At 39.3% G+C, this 14,387-nt stretch overlaps 1 protein-coding gene across 2 annotated transcripts in view; it reads left to right on the top strand.

The window, feature by feature from the left end:
- The window catches only part of pdzrn3b (PDZ domain containing RING finger 3b), an 89,145-nt gene that overhangs the window by 61,097 nt on the left and 13,661 nt on the right, over positions 1–14,387 (top strand). Inside the window, exon 1 of one of the 2 annotated variants that reach the window (XM_047814184.1) lies at positions 8,122–8,368. The exons of the other annotated variant lie outside the window; for it this stretch is intronic. Coding sequence (XP_047670140.1) covers positions 8,300–8,368 — 69 coding nt within the window. The 5' untranslated portion in view covers positions 8,122–8,299. Of the gene's footprint in view, positions 1–8,121; positions 8,369–14,387 lie in introns of those variants that run through there. 2 annotated transcript variants of the gene reach the window in all.

The raw sequence follows: 14,387 nt of genomic DNA, 5'->3' as shown, positions 1-14,387 counted from the left end.
TGAAGTTTGAATTGGTGCAAAATTACAGGGTCTGTGGTCTTTATATAGAAAAGAGAAAGATGGCCATTTTCCTCCAATTCTCCATCTTGTAACAGGGTGTAAGAGGGGGGTAGGAAGATGGAATTATCTACAAACAAACACAAGGCTTTCCATAGCTGTGTTGAGGGGAAACAACTACCAGGGAATAATGGTCTGCCTAATAACCCAGGCTGTAAGAGTAATGGTGACACTGGCTAAGAGCACCTTGTGTCTGTTTTTGCTCTTTAAAAGAGCTCTGAGTGCTTCTTTGAGGCTCCCAAATGATACAGTATTGACAAGCTTTAGTTGCCGTTCGAGAAGCCTTTTTTTAAATGGCCTTCGGAGGAAATTTACTAGTTTTGTTTTGCCGTTAGAATGGTTGTATTCATTTTCTTGTCTGAAGTATGACTTAAATGAAAACCATAAATTTATCAATTAAACAGGCTAAAATCCATTTTAATCCAATATAGTATTTTATTCTCCACTTTCTACAAATTCGTGATGATTCTCTCTTTAGCATGAAGTGTGCTGGCAGTTTTCATGCTTGTCGTTGCTATTCATTAGCCCCTGGATTATAATGCAGGAAACTAAAGAGCCGGTACAAATTTATTTTTCATTTCTTCTACTAAAAAGATTCAGGACTGGAACTTAAGTCACTCTTTTTGTCTAAGCGGGCAAGGTGTCAAATGGGAAATGGAGATGTGAAACATTTGGCTTTGTCATGCTAGTTGAACGGATAATCAAATTGATTTAATGTGCTAACTCTATTTGTATTGATACTGGATGATCTTTATAGATAATCAGCAGTGAAACATGTCAGAATTCCCAAATGGTCGCACAATCTGTTGTTTATTGTTATTGCACAATGTTTGATACTGGTTATAATAATTGACTTTGAATTTAAAGTAATTGTCATCTTATGCACTGTAAGGTATTTCATAATTGTGGACAGTAGCAATATCACTTCAATGTAGTGTTTTTGCCCATGTGCAGTGTTGTATAATGAATATCGTTGTGTAATTTAGATTAGTCCATAGCAGCTTACCAGCATTTCTGGTAAGGTTAAAAATTAAACCTAAACCTCAGCAATAAAAGGTGCACAGTAAATGATGTATTTATTAAAGCTAAAACAGAAATTCAAAACACAAAGAATTACACCCGTTATTCTTTTTTGTTCTTCTTGACCAGCATACCAGTTATTTCCTTAACTATAGCTTTTTTTGCTTGAAAAACCATGCTGCAGACAAAGAAAACCTGGCCTCTTCCCAGGTCTGACAGAAAGAAAAGGTGTCCAGCACTCTTCTCCCCACAATATGAGACCCCATTTCTATCTCATTAAGGCTGACAGATGAAATATGAACACGTTTAATATCCAGCCTAATAGCTAGCGTTGACAAGCCACATAAGTTAGCCGGCTAGAGGACTGTCATGGCATTTGGATAATGAACAGTAAATAGGATTTTATTAGGCTTCACTATAGCCGTCTAGAGCAGGGTGAAAGGAGGGCTTATAGTGGCAAAGGTTAGTACCTGGTTTTACTGCCCTTATTATAAGCGTTCATGCTGCTTTAACCAGTAGGTGTGATTTGGTGTTGGTTGGAAGCATGCCAAGACCCAAGACATATTAGCAGTGCCAGTCAGACAGAGAATACACTTGCCTGGTCCAAGTTCCTCCTCTCTCATCACCTTAGCCAATTTATTTGCGTTTAAATCCATTCTTATCCTCCTCACTAAGAACCCTGTGCCTGACAGCTTTTCATTGGCACTTCTTCATTTTGTCTGATTTTAACCTTTTATTTTTCTTTTTTTTTTTTTTGCACATTGAAAAACCCAAAGCATTTCTTGTTCTGTCAGAGATTAGTGGTGAATATGGTGGGAAATATTTTTGAACGTAGCTCAGACCTACTTAGGCTACCTCTCATGAACAGCTGTGTCTGATCTTATCGGCAAAGGGTCGGGCCGGTGTGGGTGCAGGTTTTCATTCCAATCAAGCAATAGCCACAACTGATTCCACCTGAGAGCTTAATCAGTTGATCTTGACATTCGGTAGACTCAGGTGTGGCTTCTACTCCATTGGAATGAAAACCTGCACCCACATCTGTCCCTTACAGATAAACTTGGACACTCCTGCTCTTGATGATATCCCTCATAGTAAACTGTTCATTCCTGGTTATTGCAGTGTTTATGATCACAAACTGGTTATTTCCATTTATTTGCACACCTTGCCTTTGCTGAACAGGGTGCTATAATATGTGAACCCCCCCCCCAAAGTGCAGATGTAATTGAGGCCATCCTTAAAAATATTCTTGTTTGTCGTAACCCGACCGACCCTGTCAATTTAGAACCGACTCATTTTTATTTATTTTTTTTGCTTCAAGTCCGACCGACTTGCCGGTTGTAAATTTGCGTTAAGCCCGACCAATTATTTTATTTTTTTTTTCTCTTCAAACAACTAATACAAAAGCATTAAAATAATATTAATTATATTTTAGTAAGTATTGTGAATATATAAATTGCCTAGACCTACATACAAACGAAGGCTACGTTCTTTCTTTTAAATAAAAATCCGTGACGTCATCTATGTTTACACTACTGGTTACCGGATGTCACACTATGGTTTGTGCGTTCGCTTCGTCTCATTCTCTCATTCACTGTCAGAGTCAACGGTTCGCGCTTGGTAATGATGGCTGCAGTAAACAAAATGTTTGCGGTCACCGTTCAAAGTCATACGGGTTCGGGCACCATAATACATCTAAATAATTCATTAAAACAGCTCAACACCGCTTTAACTTGGCACGAAGTTCTGGAAAAACAAAAAAGTTTAAAAGTCATACCTATGTAATCACCATCACCAAAATTGTACTTTTTTTTTTTTTTACATTGAAACTTAAAGAAGAAAAAAAATAGACCTACCTACCAACCCTTTTTTTTTTTTTTTTTTTAAACTGTTACGGCAAACCAACATATTTTTAAGGATGGCCTGAAGATCTATTCTAATATTTATGTTTATTATTCAAATGTGTAAAGTAGCTGTTTATTCTATGTTTTCCAGAACTTTCCACCAACAGAACTGTTGTTGTAACTGAGGTTTGGTTGCAATTTTAGCTTATGTTACCAAGTTAAAAATTCATTTTAAAAAATACAGCTATGATTTAAAAAAAAAAAACTGTTGCCAGTATCGGATCCGTTCTACAGTACTGAAATATCATGTCTAGCCATCATTTTGAAGGGAAAAATACTGACCAAAATGCTTTGTGCTGAAATAATTTATTTATAATTGAAATAATTTGTGCTTGGTGGTTCAAGCTCCAGCACTGCTAAGCTGATACTATGGGTCCTTCAGCAAGACTCTTAACACTGTGCTTTGGGGATTCAGTATCATTATCAGTATCATGGCTGACACTGTACTCTTTTGTTTGTGACAAAAACATTTTATTTTTATTACCAAAAAGCCAAAAAAGTTGTTATTTGAAGTACTTGCAAAATTCTTATCATATTCTGTGACAAAACTTTGTTCTAAATGTTTTCCTGCCTTCCCTGCAAATTGCAGCTGGTTGGGAGATAAATAGTGTTTGACATTAAACTCCTTGAAGTTTTTTTTGGAAGCGCTGCTTTTCATCCACAGGCTTGCTTGTTGATGGTTGCTGCATTGGGGAAAAAAAGAGGATAATAACAGCACTTTGTGCAGGGAGACTCACCATCCTGGATCACACCACCATCCATGTGACATTATAATGCAGAAAGAGCAGATGTGTCAGTGTCTTCTCTAGCCAATACATTATAGTAACCCACCCCCACCCCACCCCAACAAATGCTGGCTTTGTCTGATTCCACTCTGACCGTGTTATTACCTGGACCACTGTCTGTTAATTATCCGTTTGTCTCTTCTCTTTTGTCTCTGGATCTTGGTGTAGCTCAGAGAGATGGATAGCATGGCATTTCCTCTAGTGTTTGGCTGAAATGTTGAGGCCATGGCTCTATTAACTGGAGTCTGAACTCTGATCTCCACAGAGTGTATTAAATGGAGGAAGATAAATTCCCCTGCACAGCCGGAGCTACGTTATAGAGCACTTTTATCCTTGTGCGCATCCAGTTTATAGAGCTAGCCAAGGTTATACTGACAAAGATTAGAATTTCTAAAACCTTTAATAGGCATTTTAACTGTGATTTTAAGAAACCAGTCATATTATATCATTATCAATATAGGCAAGACTGATCCGTCATGTAGAAACGATGCATTTGAGTGGCGTTACGCTATCAGTGTTATCTCAGTGCACATAAGGCAAGACTGAGAGAGTGTGTATTTTCAGGAGCATGCCCTCTGTAGCAGCAGTTAAAATAACAGCATAGCCAACTGTTAAGGCTGTTCCTGTGGCGCAACAGTGTGCGGTTTAAGCAAGCCAGGGCCATGAATATGGATGGCGTATCGGAACAAATGTCCAGACAGGAGGGGTCACTGCCTGTGCTGCTTTAATTAAAGTAAGGATAAAGCAGCGGCTGTCTTCCCATAGATAAACCCTCCCACCACCATCCACTAGAATGCCTTCCCATGTTTTCCTTTGTTGCAGCCTGATCCCACATTTATTTCCATTGGGAAAACTTTTTTTTTCTGTTTCAGCATGTCCGGAGGTCCTACTGCTAGTTATTCAGGCTGGTTATCCTGCAATAAGGCATCTACTTATTAAGGGCTGGAGTGGTTGCGCTCATTTGCTATAAAGCTTTATCTGCTGTGGTGTCGGTATGATCATATAGAAAGATGCAAAGCTGATATGCGTAAGGGTTCAGGCCATAAGAAGACAACCTCACTTCTCAGAGACACAGCAGAATCTTCATGATAACATGGGCTCCATTTCTGGCAGTTAGAGAGCAAAATGGCTTTGCTTTTTGGATGAACTTTGTGAGAATGTAACAGCAATGCTCATTTAAATCATCTCTCTCATTTGTTTCACACTTGCACAAAATGTTTTGCTCAGTAAAAAACTACCATGTAACTTAACATTTAATTAAGGAGGTTAGCACCAGGACTGGAAAATTCTCAATTTTCCCCATTTTACTGCGTTTCAATACCGTTGTAGCTCTATTCGTTGATCTTAAGCTGTGGTAACACCTAATAACATCACAGTGGTGAAAAAAACAGTGTTGAGGGATCAAGGATAAAGGAAAGTGTCTCAGAACAGCAGGATCTCTAAGAATGTTTGAGTTTGGGGAGCTCATGCCTCTACCACATAGAGGAAACACTGGAGACCTTGGACCCTAAACCTGGGACAGATCATATGGAAACATCTGGCCTCAGGAAATTCCACCTCTGGCATTGAAACCCACACTGAGCGTCTCCTCTCCTCTATCATTCTATCATCATGTAAAAGAGACAGGTATGAGAACAGTACATCGGCCAGCAAGCCAGCTTCCTGTGTACTGAGATGGAAGTGTTAGGCCATCCAGGGTGGAGGGCATATTAGCCTCCCTGTCTGTATGTATTCCAGATTATTTCATCAATTGATAACCTCATACATCCAGCAGAGGGAAAGAATTTACACCCCACTGATATCTTTAGCACACTCTGTGCAACGTGTGAAAATAAAATGGCATGTATGGAATGTTAAGTTGGACACCGTGGCCTTTGTGATAGGAGATTTAGCTGTCTCGCGTGCAACAGTGGCATTAAATCTATATCTTTTCTCACCAGTTCTTGTTGTGGGTATACATTTTGCACATTTCTTTAAGCATTTAAGGCATAACCGGGAACATTACTGTTCCACCATTTATTGTCCATCCATGTGGCTGATGTTCAGTGTAAATGGTTTTATTCTAGCTTGATATCCAGCCAATTGACAAAACACAGTCCATATTTTATTCATCTGTGTATCTAGTACAGGGACAGAAGGAAAAGGTGGTCAAACTTTGAATTGAATTCTATGAGTTTTCTTGCTTTTATGGCACTCAATCAACGTAATAACCTCATTCATTATATATTCATATATTTTATTAAAGATGAAGCATAAATTCTCAGTGCTGTTGCCTCACTTCGAACATGTGATTGGTTTACTCACCATCAGTGTGATGTCTTCCATGTTCTCTCTGTGTTCTGTGGTTTCGTACTACTTTGCCCATGTGTGTATGAGAACGTGTGAGCTTATGGTGCCCTGCGATCGACTTGCATCCCATCCAAGGTTAATTCTGTCTCCTTGCACCTTGTAGTTGAATTGTTTGAAATGAAACGCCCAGTGAGATTTAGGAAGCTAGAATATGAAAGCGTTAACTTTTATATTTAATTTTTTAAACAGACACGTTGTCATCAAACTTTTACAAAATCCGACCCTTTCTTTTTGCTCATTAGATGATGGTAAAATATGTAAAATATATTACTTAGTCATGCATCTGATTTCATTGATTTAATGAATGAATATAATATAGACTGATGATACAGGGTATTACATTTAAATAGGTTAGTAATTAAAAGAAAATCAATACAGTGATGCTGTTTTTTCTCTGGTCTAAAGTTATCAGTCCTAATTTTAAAAGAAAATAATTGAGTGCAATGGCAGTACTCGCTCTCTTGGAGGACTTGGAGCAAATGCTGCACTATGCGGAGACTGAGCAGAATTTATCTTCACATGATGAGTAAATAAAAGCTACTAAAAGCCATCATTTTCTACAATTTGAACAGATAAATTATCCAATTAACCAGCCATTAGTATTAATTGTGGCTTCTCAAAAAAAGGATATTTGGCAATATTTGGTTTTCAAGTTGGAGGTAATGCACCTGCTCCAATAATAAGATAATCTGCATTTAATAAACAGGTGACAGGTGGTATGGATAATATAAAGAATAATCTGTATAATATAGTGAGGTTTGAAATGATTTTACACTTGGACCCACATGGAGGTAATTAGCAGTTCCGAACGGGGAGGTGCTGAGGGTCATTTTGTAACATTACAGAAAAGAACCTATAGTTCAATTGTGTGTGTGCATGTGTGTGTAGAGGTAATGCTGTCCCGCTTGATGCCACTGCTCTCTAATTGCTGTTTGCGTATGCTTGGCTGAGTGGCACCAGAGTGATGTGTCAGAAGAGCGCCAGGTCTGTACCGCCCTTTTGTTAAACGCGGCGACAGAAAGAGCAGGCACTGAATGAGCGAACGCTACTCAAATGGCAATGTTGTTTCACATCAATCAGCCCTGTTTGGCACTGTTGCCTTGTACATGCCTTGTTGATGAGGCAGAGAGTAGTTCAGTCAGTTTGTCTGTTTGGTTACGGGCCAAGCCATTAGTGGGAGCAAGCGGCGGAGCAGTCGGCTGCTGGATCGTCTTTGTTTCTGTATTGCGTTGAAAATGTATTAAAGGTCACTGAAAACATGGTTAACTCAATGGCTTCCTGCATGTTGTCCACTTCTGCCTCATTTGTTTCACGGACATTTAGCCTTTCCGATGTCTGATGCCTTGTTTCTAAGAATATCTGGAAATGTGTTGATCTGAAATGACCTGTGGCTTGGGAAATTCTTTCCGATGTACGTGTATTAAAATTTCTTTCAATATGTAGTACTTTTTTTCTTGTGTTTCTCAACCAATGTTGTGTTAGAAAGGAGTCTAAATAACAAACCATTTCTATGTGGCTGTGGTGACACATTTCTTAAAGTAAAGCTGTCAAAGTATAATATTTGCATAAATATTACATCTAAATAGAGATTTTTCTGGAATTTTGTCATAGCATCAACCACCAGTTTTACCTCGCATATGGTTTTATTTATTTTATTTTTTTTGCGTGTTTGTGATATAACAAACTGATCTGTTTCATTAATTATCCAATCTCATGATGGACCCTTTCTTGCAGAGGATAACCTGATGGTTGTGTTGAAAGGAGAGATTTCTTATTTTTCAGAATAGCATTCAGACTCCCCGTTTCATTCCAAGTCATTATGGCTCATCCCTCTCATGAATATTCAATGAGCCTGCTGCTTAATATGCATGAGTGGGTGTGTTTAAGCAGAAGTGTGTTAGCGGTGTAAAAGCATAAAAGGCAGAGAGAGAGAGAGAGAGAGAGAGAGAGAGAGAGAGAGAGAGAGAGAGAGAGAGAGAGAGAGAGAGAAGGGGGGGCAGGAAATGACTGCACTTGCACACTTGGATGTGTTCACACACAGAGAACACTACATTGTGGAGTGTGTGTAAATCTTCAGTAGTGAGGAAGAGCGTGAGAGAGACGCTTCCAGGAGGGAGGGAGGAGAGCATACAGAGTTAGTGCTCTCTTCCAGAAGCTAGGAAGGCTGGATGGTGTGAACGCTTCATCATGGGATGCAGCCTCTGTACTTTACAGAAGCCAGCAGAGCGATACAAACTACTGTATGAAGTGTGCCGGGTAACTGACTTTCATTCACTTTCACTGATCATATTACGTAAAGTCATTTCTCATCTCTCATTTCATGGTCTGGTGATGTCCTCTGGTGACATGGTGCACTTAATATTGCATGTGATTTTAAGATTCTGCTATTGACTTGTTGTGTTTTTTGGAGCGTTAATGGCGAGAAGTTTGTGAAACCAGTTTCTGTTGGTGTAATGTGTACAGGTTGCTGAGAAGAAATGGAGTTTTTGCAGTGTGTGATGTCTGTTTCGTCTGTGTTTATAGTTCCAATCAAAACACTTTGGAACTTGAAAATATTTTCCTGTTTAATTTGGTTTTCATCCAGTTTTTTCTTCCTTTCACTGTTGGTCAGCCTGAGAGTGCTCCTATTCAATTTCACTATAATATATCAGATTGCTCTAGTTCTCATTCATATGGATTTTTGCCTTTGTTCTTAACGTAAGTAGATTTTGCTGAAGGTACAACACACATAAAACGTAATTAAAGAAGACGAGGTTTGTCCGTGTGGTTTTGAAGTTGTTTTCAGGCAACACATTTACACATACAAAAAGTTTGAAAGTATTAGTACTGTGTGCTGTGCAATATCGTCTCATGGGTTTTAGTTTAGTTGTCTTCGGATGCTGAGATCTACTGTTGTAAGTGGTCGATGGAGCTGTGATCGAGCCAGCAGGGGGCTGTGTGGAGACACACACAAACACACACACACTCCGTACCAACTAACATTAGCATAAGTATTAATGCAGTTAATTATGCTATGTCTAAATTTAATCATAACCTTAAGTAACAAATAAATATTTGTATCTCTTCTACAGTTGTGTGTATTTGAGGGGGGGGGTTTCCCAGAGTCACTGACACAGTCAGAATCTGCCAATATCTGTTTCAAACATCACGGAACTCCAGAAAGAGCATTGTATTTGTTTGTTTGTGTGTGGACAAAAGAAAAGCTAATATGCACCCACTGTGTGTATTTCTCATTTGTACCCGCCTGTGTAGGTGTTCCTCTGCTGACAGCATTCTTACTCTCATGTGTCTGCAGATGAGCTCTGCTTTGATCAACCCCATGTAAGAGTGCGGCTAAAAGTCTTGAGGGAAGACTTTGTGTGCTCTAACAGTAAAGTATGTTTTCAGTCCAGTTTTTTCTTTGCAGAAGAAAAAGGAAATATAGGGCCACCAGAATAGATCACAATCCTTTGTCCTATTCTCTTCCCACTCTCTGTAGAGACTCCTATCATGCAAACTGTCAATTAGGTTTGAATGGCAGACTGTCGGCTAAGGGAACCATGCTGTTAGGCTTATGGCCCCTTCGCCTTGCCAATTACTCTTAGCAGGGCTACCAACTGTGTGGACCGAGCTTCAGGACACAAAGGCAGTCACCTATGTTTACCATCAAACTCTGTTTATCGCTACTCAGATAAGGCATCCAGTTTGCCTTGAATTTTTCCCTCCAGCTTTTTTGTCAAATGATAAGTCAGGAGAGAGACGTTTTAGCTCTAAAGACATGTAAGGGATAAGCATTATCTCAGTGTGACATTGCCAAAGAAAGTGACAAGCACCATGATTAAATTTCTCAAATTAATGTTACCCATCATAGCATCTGGACAAGAGATGGTCCTGGCAATCTACTTGTGTTGCTTTTTGCTGCTGGTTTTTCTCTCTCTCTCTCTCTCTCTCACCTCAGTCTGCTCCTGAAAGGCACTTTAGGGGTGATTTATGGTTCTTGTGCATGTGATATGAAACTCCTTAATCAGATCATGTTGTAAATTTTCTTTCTTAGCTATGTAGTGAGCTGTCTGGCACTGAGAGGAAATATTAGTAGGGTGGCACTAGTGGATTTTTGTTTATTTTCTAAACTGAAATTATAGGCCAATTCTATCCACTTTCCTTTGAAGCAACAGATAGCTGAAATGCCATCATGTGCCTCCTCTATGACACCCAAATAATCCTCTGCATGAGAAAAGTACATACTGGCATCCTCAACATACATGAGCTCTTAGACATCTATGACTGGATAGTGTTGCTCATGATTGACCGGGAAGAATAACAGCATCCTTCCCCCGGATAGCACAGTTGTGGATGGCAGTGACAGTGTCAGGATTCAAACTCATAATATCTCAGTAGGGTGACCGTTTTATGTTGATGGGTACCCAGCACAGGTGATTTAATAAACAGAGCCCAACGTTTTTATTGAAATGTAAAAATCTCATCCCCTCTTGTCAGCCATATTTCCCACAATATATTTCATAACTCATAGGTCTGTGCCAGAATACATGACTTGACCATCCTTTGCTGGATATTTCAATGGCAGCAGAGATAGAATAAGCCAAGATGTGTCTTGTCGTATAAGGTGTGTTTGTTGAAGAATGGATGGGTTACATGGAGGTTCAGGCTCCAGGCTTGTGTGATCCTCAGATACTACACAGATCCTATTCATTAGTTTGTCTGGCATCTCACCTACCTTCCAGCTTTTCCCTCGATCACTTTCTTTCTCTATGTGCCACGGTCAAGAATGATGTCTCTGTCTCATCAGTTCCATAGTCAACCACAGACAGGAGAAGAAACATGCTCCCAGATGTCAGTTCCTCTTCAAGGTCCACACAGGACATGTGCCTCTTACATTATACCTGAAACCTACTGTACAAGTATGAGAGTTGTCACAATGCCATGGAATCACTTAGCTAGAAGATATTTCCATCCATCAGTCCACCTTCTTACTCACAAACTTTCAGCATTAAAGGACCACTTAACCTCCTCAGTGCCTTTGTAATATGCTTAGGCAAAGTTTAACAATGCTTAGTTTGGTGTTTGAAAATAGCACTTCATTCTTCCCATTCATTCATTTCAGAAAAAGGAGCCTATTGGGGGAACACAGGAAAAGCGCATTAGCACTCTAGTCCCTAAAAGCATACAATGGGAAAGAAAAGCCATTTCTCCCTCAGTTAAGATAATTAAAGCCCAGACTAGGCACAGTGAGATTTTTGTCTTGCCGTCCTTGCAAAAAGTTGACCTCGCTAAGTGCACCACTACCCCCTGCTGACAGCTTCAAAGCTGGAAAGGTATGCACCATGTGGAGATGCGAGTTCCTTCATTGGTGTTTGCCCTTAATCTAGCTGCATGGATAAAACTGTGACTGAAAGTATGGAGACTCCTAATATCACACAGAGGCAGCCAGTAATCTCCATGGCGCCTGTATTTTGTTTTCCTTATCGCTTCCAAACTAGCTAGTAAGGTTCAGTAAAGATCTTGACTTCATGATGTTTTCTCTGTCCGACATTGGTTTTGATGTGATTAGAACAAATTGTCTAATGGAAGAATAGGGGAAGGTCATTTTGGTTGGAAGCAAATGTAAATCTAATTCAGTTTCATGTACAGATAAGGAGGCTATCTCGTGCAAGATAAAGGAGGGTGGGGAAATAGATTTAGGATGCTACATTTTTAGGTAATTCAATTAACTGTTAAGAATAATGTGAGCTTCTCCATGGATACTGATTTGTTTAGTGCTCATTAAGGAATACCAAACTAAGATTTTTTTTAATGTACTTAATAAGATAGCCATCTGACAGTTGAGAATATCCACACTCCGGAGTCTGTGTGTTAATGAGGCTCGACAGAGCAATGGCGAAGCCGTGGTTAGCTCACATTGTGCGAGTTAAAGGAGGTCGGGAGAGCGAGAGGACACTAAGTTTAATCAGAGACAGATTGAGGCCACATTGCCTCCACAGCTGTTTCACACTGGAGCAGGTGGCCAGCAGTCACTGGGGACAGATCAGTACACTCTGAACCAGTGGAGACATAACAGTCTCGCTCACATGACAAGATACACAGGTGACACAGACAAGGAACAGATATAATGTGATTGCTAGAGACATGACATGTAGACAAAACAAGAGTACAAGCATAAGAAAAAGGCAAAGCAAACACTTTGTACTTAAATAACAGGATTAATCAAGACATAACACAACATTATCCAAGCAGGTCACAGACATGAGACAGCAACTGATATGAGGATAATGTAACAAATTAAAAATATATATATATGACCAGAACGGTACATACAGGCTCAAAATGTGTAAAAGAAGGTACAGAGCAGACTTTTTGCAGTGTTTTTGCAATGTACTGCATATTACAATCTGTGAATCTAGAATAATTAGATAAGAAAATTAATGGAAATCTGACAATAGCACTGTTAGTTGTAGATTTAGTATGTGGGTGATTATGAATGTAGAATACAATTGAAAAATGTGCACAAACATGAACACTAGCATAGAATCTGAGAGGTATAAAATTCCAAAAGTATAATACTAGATGCAGTTCTATTTTTAACTGAATGGGGTTTTACAGTACAGATGTGGTGTTGAGCAGGTGTGATTGGGTCTTTTTCTTTATGGTCGATGCATTGTGAACAGATGTTCACAAGTGCTTTCTGTTGATCTTTGAAAATAACACACATCAGGATTGACTGAAACTGCTGTCTGCTTTTCCTGGTGTATGTTGTGTAAGATTTTTGTTGGCATGTCTTTGTTCTTTCAGATTGTTATGTGTATTGTGATTTAGTTGGTGATGTGTATATATACATCTCCCCCCAATCAACAGATAACACCAGTATGCTGATGACAGTCTATGAATAGATGAGTTTATTTGTAGACTCTTTTGTGTCAACACCTCTATTTCTTTGCTCCAGAGGCTTGTTACTCACCAGTAAATGATGGGATATGATTAATGATATAAATTTCTCATGTGAACACATGTTTCGGAGGTAAAAAGCAGAACGTATCCTCACTGTCCATGCCGAGTGATGAATAAAACATGCTGACAGAGGTCTAATCTCTTGTTAGAGCTATGGGCCCCTTTTAAATGCAGATGATGGAGAGCCATTACTTCTCATTATTCCTTGTCAGCCTGACTACTCCCTCAGTGACTAATCATCGCTATCCCTCTGCGCCGGACAGCTGATATTTAGGACACACAGCAGAGGCAGTGAAAAGCCTACTCTCGACTTCGTGTATATGATGTTATTTAGTTTAAATGGTTGTTTAGTACAGGAAATAATGCAGCTGTTTTTATAAGACTAATTTTTTTTCTTTTTACTTCTTTTTGTAGTCTGCGGGCTGTTGAACATCCAATTGTCCATGTAGTCCTCTCTTTACTGTAATTACCTCCATTTGTATGGAAAGGCATACCAACAGGTTTTAGGCTGTGGGTGGGACTGGGGTGCGATCTGCAGTCCAGTTCATCCCAAACTAAACTGTCTGTGCACTCAAGATCTTTTGTTCCAAACTTGGCAAGCCATGTCTTCAAGGAGCTGGCATTGTGCACAGAAGCATTGTCATGCTGGAACATGTTTGGGCCTTTTAAGTTCTAGTGAAGAGAAATTGTAATGCATACAAATATGTCCAATATAATCAACTTGGTCAACTTTGTGGCCGTACAGTGTATAACAAATTTGCAATTGTAATTCCTTTACAAATATGTATTGCACATGAATGCTTGCTGGTTCATTGGTTGCTAATGTGACTGCAGATTTATGCAACAGCATGTCCTCCTTTCTGCTGAGATCTAGTCTACCTGTTTGTGGTTGAGGCTTTTCTTCAAGCTTTCATCAGCCTTTTCTCATCATTACTGGCAAAATTAATCATCCCTTTCCCCTGAACTACAATCCCACTGACCTTTCTTACAACACCGTATGTCTGACCAACCTGGATTTTCTCTTCACATTAGACTGCATTGAGATTCCTGAATTGCTGCTGTTTAACTAAATATAATACCGTATCATTTAGTTTAACTCTCTATTATTTCTCACTCATTTCTAGCAGCTTTAAAAAAGTCTCTAATCGCACAAATCCTGGTCTCTGTGACACCTCAGTCTGTGAAAGGGATACAAAACAAAAGATGTTAAACCACTTTCAGCCAGTCAGGACAAGGTGTCATCTTTAGTTCTGAATCCGAGTTCACTGACCATTTTCAATGCTTGTTTTTCAGTTCACAGTTCCATGTGACCATCCTGATGTAGCAATTCATC

Source organism: Tachysurus fulvidraco, chromosome 5, assembly GCF_022655615.1.
Source record: "Tachysurus fulvidraco isolate hzauxx_2018 chromosome 5, HZAU_PFXX_2.0, whole genome shotgun sequence".
Lineage (NCBI taxonomy): Eukaryota > Metazoa > Chordata > Actinopteri > Siluriformes > Bagridae > Tachysurus > Tachysurus fulvidraco.
The sequence above is the reverse complement of the archived record's forward strand: the minus strand, read 5'-3'. Positions and strand labels throughout refer to the sequence as shown.